This window comes from Triticum urartu, chromosome 3 (genome assembly GCF_003073215.2).
Source record: "Triticum urartu cultivar G1812 chromosome 3, Tu2.1, whole genome shotgun sequence".
In the NCBI taxonomy this organism is placed as follows: domain Eukaryota; kingdom Viridiplantae; phylum Streptophyta; class Magnoliopsida; order Poales; family Poaceae; genus Triticum; species Triticum urartu.
In genome coordinates, this window is record NC_053024.1 from 508,061,312 (window position 1) to 508,065,868 (window position 4,557).

Consider the following 4,557-nt stretch of genomic DNA (forward strand, 5'->3'; position numbering starts at 1 on the left):
AACTTGTGCATTTTCTTCGGCAGTCATCATCTTCCTTCTTAAAAAAGCACGCTTGTATGTTAACGAGCGATTATTCACCCACCAGGGCTATTTACCATTTACTGCGAGACAAAACTTTGTTTGTCTCGCTATTAGCAATCCCGTGAAACAGACTGGCCAAGCAGGCGGTTTTCATGCATGTGCAGGTAGCGTCGTGCTTTCGCTTCGGATTTCCTTTTTCTGTTCGTCTTTTTGTGGGTTTTTCTCATTTTATTTAGTTGGTTTAATGTTTTATCTTTCTCTTTTTTTATTTTTTTTCTGTACCAGTTTTGTTTGGTTTTTATGTTCAAATACATGTCAACTTTGTTCATTGTACATTTTCTGTATACACATGCAACAGTTTTTTGATACACGTTGAACATTTTTTACATACACGATTAACATTTTTGTAAGAAATTTATTGAAACATTTATTAAAATACGTGTTAAATGTTTTTCAAATACACGTTAAATAATTTTTTGAATGATACAAACTTTTTCTAAACTACGTGATCATTTCATTGTATAAACATTTTTCTGAAAATGTCACGAATATGTTTTAAATATGTGAACCTTTTTTAAATGGTAATATATATTTTTGTAAATTACACAAACATTTTTTTACATTCTATAACCATTTTAGACCATGGCAATTTTATTAATTAGACCATGGCAATTTTATTAATTAGACCATGGCAAAGTTATTAATCAGACCATGTTAGTTTTATTTTTTGGTACCATGGCAAGTTTTTATTCTTTAGACCATGACAATTTTATTAATTAGATCATGGAAATTTAATAATTATGTGGCCCAAACACATGGCAATTTTTATTCTTTAGACCATAGCGAATTCCTAAATTTTGTCATCCTTTCAAAGGTTAAATCTCCTAATGTTTCCATCTTTTTTCAAAACGAATCAAACTTGTACATTTGCCTTGTCCCTATTACAATTTTTTCAAAAGTTGAAATGTTTTTAGAGAACAATTTTTCTAAATTTTGCATGTGCAATTTTATTTTATGTGTGTGTGTGTGTGTGTGTGTGTTCCATGGCAATTTCACTAGTTAGGTCATGGCTTTTTTAAAATTAAATCAAGGTAGTTTTATTTGTAGCTACCATGGCATTTTTATTGTTTATGACCATGGCAGTTTATTTAATTAGACAATGAAAAATATATTACTTATACCATGACAAATAATTTTCAAATTTTATCATGGGACCTACCCCATGGCTTATGTGGTAAGCTATCACAAAGCCCAATATATCCAAGTATAATAACTTTAACATGGGAACCTGGGGTAGGGGGAGACGTGAAGGGCAAAAAATGCATGGCAAAATTTCCTGTACATACTCCCTCCGTTCCGAATTACTCGTCGCAAAAATGGATGTATCTAGATGTATTTTAGTTATAGATACATTCATTTCTGCGACGAGTAATTTGGAACGGAGGGAGTAGCTTCCACTAGCTGGGCAAGTAGGTTTTCTCCCATCCCCGGCGACTCACACAAGTTAAAGTGGCGACTTGGTTTGAAAGGTTTTTTTTTTCGAATATACACGAGTGTGCATATTATATATTAAAGAAGAAAGGTTTTATAAACTGTTTATGAATAGGGAGAAGATTTGTGGCACACAAGTGCAAAGGCATGCATGTACCCCGTGCCTGTTTTTATTTTGGCTTCCGATTTTTAAAGTTTATATTTTTTAAATGAAAATTCCAAAATAAGTTATGTTTCATATTCGTGTTTCTCTTGGCCAGTGCTTTAAATAAGATCCATTTTGTATATACTATGATGACTTCAAAAATACTAAAACTTGGTACGAACGACCGATAAAAATGAATTATTTTGTGTCTACGACCGACAGAAAAAATTGATCGAATTTACATCTCTGGAACTTGGCAGTTTTAGATCTTATTTGAAACTCGATTGAAACTTGACAGTTTTAGTTGCAAAAAACGTAAGTTTCATCATTGAAGCTTGAGACTTTTTGTGGGACTTCTTTTACTGTACCCTCGTGCGGGAATGAACTACTGCGAGAATCGGGAGGCAAAACAAGCGGACGGCAGTACTTGGCAGATGAATGCCCCACACTTAAGTGCCCCTGCGCATTTCCGTTTATGAATGCTCATCTCAACATGATTGAACATTCCAAATGAATCGATCAGGCACGACACTGAATACTACAGCTGCATAGACTTACTTATTATACTACAAAGAATCGAAGGAATATCTCAACGAAAGAATAAGCACACACTCGTTCGATCTGTTCTTGTGATCCGACCCAGCCTAAACTAAAAAAACAGCCACAGGCCATCACCTTCACAAGAGTCAAGCCCAAGACGACCAAGACGAGAGACGACCAAGACTAGTCGTCTTGGTCCTGGCACAGCTCCTTCCTGAGCCTGTGCGAGAAGAGCTTGCATGCGTCCATGCAGAGATCGACGGCAGCCGACAGCGCGATGAACACGGCCACGTCGCCCATGCACGCCACGTGCTGCACGCCGACCTGCACGGTGGGCCGGCTGGCCTTCCCCTCGCCCTCCACCGTCGAGCCCATCACGAACCCGCCGGCGAACGGCCACGCACCGCCGGCGGAGCCCTCGGGGAACGTGGCCGGGTCGATCACGAACTGGCCGCCGCGCTTGGCGCTGATGGACGACTGGGCGATGGGGACGGCGCACTCGACGGGGCCCGAGTCGAAGACGAGCTCGAGGCGGTAGCCGAGCGCGTCGACGGGGCCGCGCTCCCGCCACGCCTCCAGCCGCGCCCACGGCTTCCAGCTGGACGCCCCGGCGCCGGTGGGCTGGAGGATGAGCCAGGCGCCCGGGTTGGCGCGGGAGACGCGGCCGGAGCCCGGGGACGGCACGAACGGGGTGACCATGGACGCCGCCGCCACCGGGGAGCCGGAGAGGTCGTGGATGGTCACCATCCACCCCTTGCGCTGGTCGCGCTGCGCACGCTTGTCCCCGTCGCCGTGCAGCGTGCTCAGCCACGATCGCAGCCTCCGGCTGGGGTTCCGGGTCATGGACGATTCCGACGTCAGAGATCTGGTCAAGATGCACATGCACGTGGTTAGCTCAGTTGAAACGCACAAGTGCATGCACGGCCAGCACAGTATTTACTTATTAAGCGGTAACAATAATTTAGAGCAGTACACTACGTAGTAGTAGCTGACAGCAGTTAATGCCGTGGCGCCAAGTGTGGGCAGTAGTACAAAAAAAAGAAACAATAGGTAATGGCGATCATGGAGCCGTCGACATGATAATGTATGCAAGATTCTGGACCAGCTAATGAGCCTACAGATCAGAAATACGCAGCAGCAGCAAATTAATGAGGTAGCTAGCAGCAGCAGCAGGTTGGTAAGTCCGTCACATGCCCGGTTGGTGTCTTTGTCTGTCTATCTGAATAATCTGATCATGGTGGATGTTCCACAGCCCTACAGCCTAGTATTTCAATCAAGCTAACCTAGCTACGAGTGAATTCCTGTCTCTTTAAGCTATCTTAAACACGCAAGTCGACATGGATCTGAGCGCTGCACTGACAGTGAAGGTTCTCACGCATGAAACCAAAACTTGACAGCTGGTCGGATAGCAAAACGATAACATATTCTGGACTTGTTTTGCTCTCCAAAGATGGGTGAACAGAGGCTTCGATTGGGACAAGCCAGTACCCTCCTCCCTGCTACGTGGTGGTAGTAGTATTAAACTTTTCACTGTTGCACCCGATTCAATCCAAGGAGAAATGACCCATGGGCTCCCATGGCAGCACCCTAGCAAAAATAATCCAAAACGCATTGTTGCAATACTTTTATCAGGTGATTATGCCAATACCGATACGTGGTTTGGCATGAATTATCTGCAAGGCATCTAAGAGCTGGCAACCAATAATGAAAGGAATGACGGGCCAAAGCAAAGCAAAATGTTCCCTAGGGTGCATAGACGGGGAATTCTCTTCGAGTTTTCTACGACGAGAAGTGCACAAATTAGATTCGGGTCACTCAACCTGAGGTTCTAAGATGGGGGTATGGCATGAATTATCTGCAAGGCATCTAAGATGTGCTACCTTGCTTCCCCCCTATAGAAGAGTATTGGCCAAATGGTCAAGTATCAAGGTTTAAGCGTTGCGCTTTTATGTTGCACCTTTGTATAGTATATAGGCATTGTTCACATGACCTTATAAATTCACCAAAACCCGAGGATTAACATGGTGGTGTACTTGAGCCGTTCGCTTCAATTTGAAATCTAGGAGAATCCGATCATTTTTCGGTTCTTAGTTCTCACTTTGGCGAAAACCTATTTTTGAAAACGTCACAAGACACGTTTTTATAGAAAAGACTGCACGTGACACATTTTAACCACAAAGACAAAACAACTTATTTAGCATCCGTTTGGTATTGGCAGGTTATTTTTTGTGGGTTTTGTCATTGGCAAGTTGCCTAATTTGCAACACGCGTTACCCGATTTTCGAAGAATGCGACTTGAGGTGGAGACAGGGACGCCGAGGTGAATGACAGCTAACCGCGCGGGGGGGGGGGGGGGGGGG

General features: G+C 43.4%; 1 protein-coding gene across 1 annotated transcript in view; it reads right to left on the bottom strand.

Annotated features, from left to right (window-relative positions):
• Nucleotides 1-2,139: 2,139 nt before the first annotated feature.
• Nucleotides 2,140-4,557, bottom strand: part of LOC125544651 — a 4,702-nt gene continuing 2,284 nt past the window's right edge. Inside the window, exon 2 of the mRNA XM_048708394.1 lies at nucleotides 2,140-3,062. Within this exon, the coding sequence (XP_048564351.1) occupies nucleotides 2,381-3,062 (682 nt within the window). The 3' untranslated portion in view covers nucleotides 2,140-2,380. The remainder of the gene's footprint in view (nucleotides 3,063-4,557) is intronic.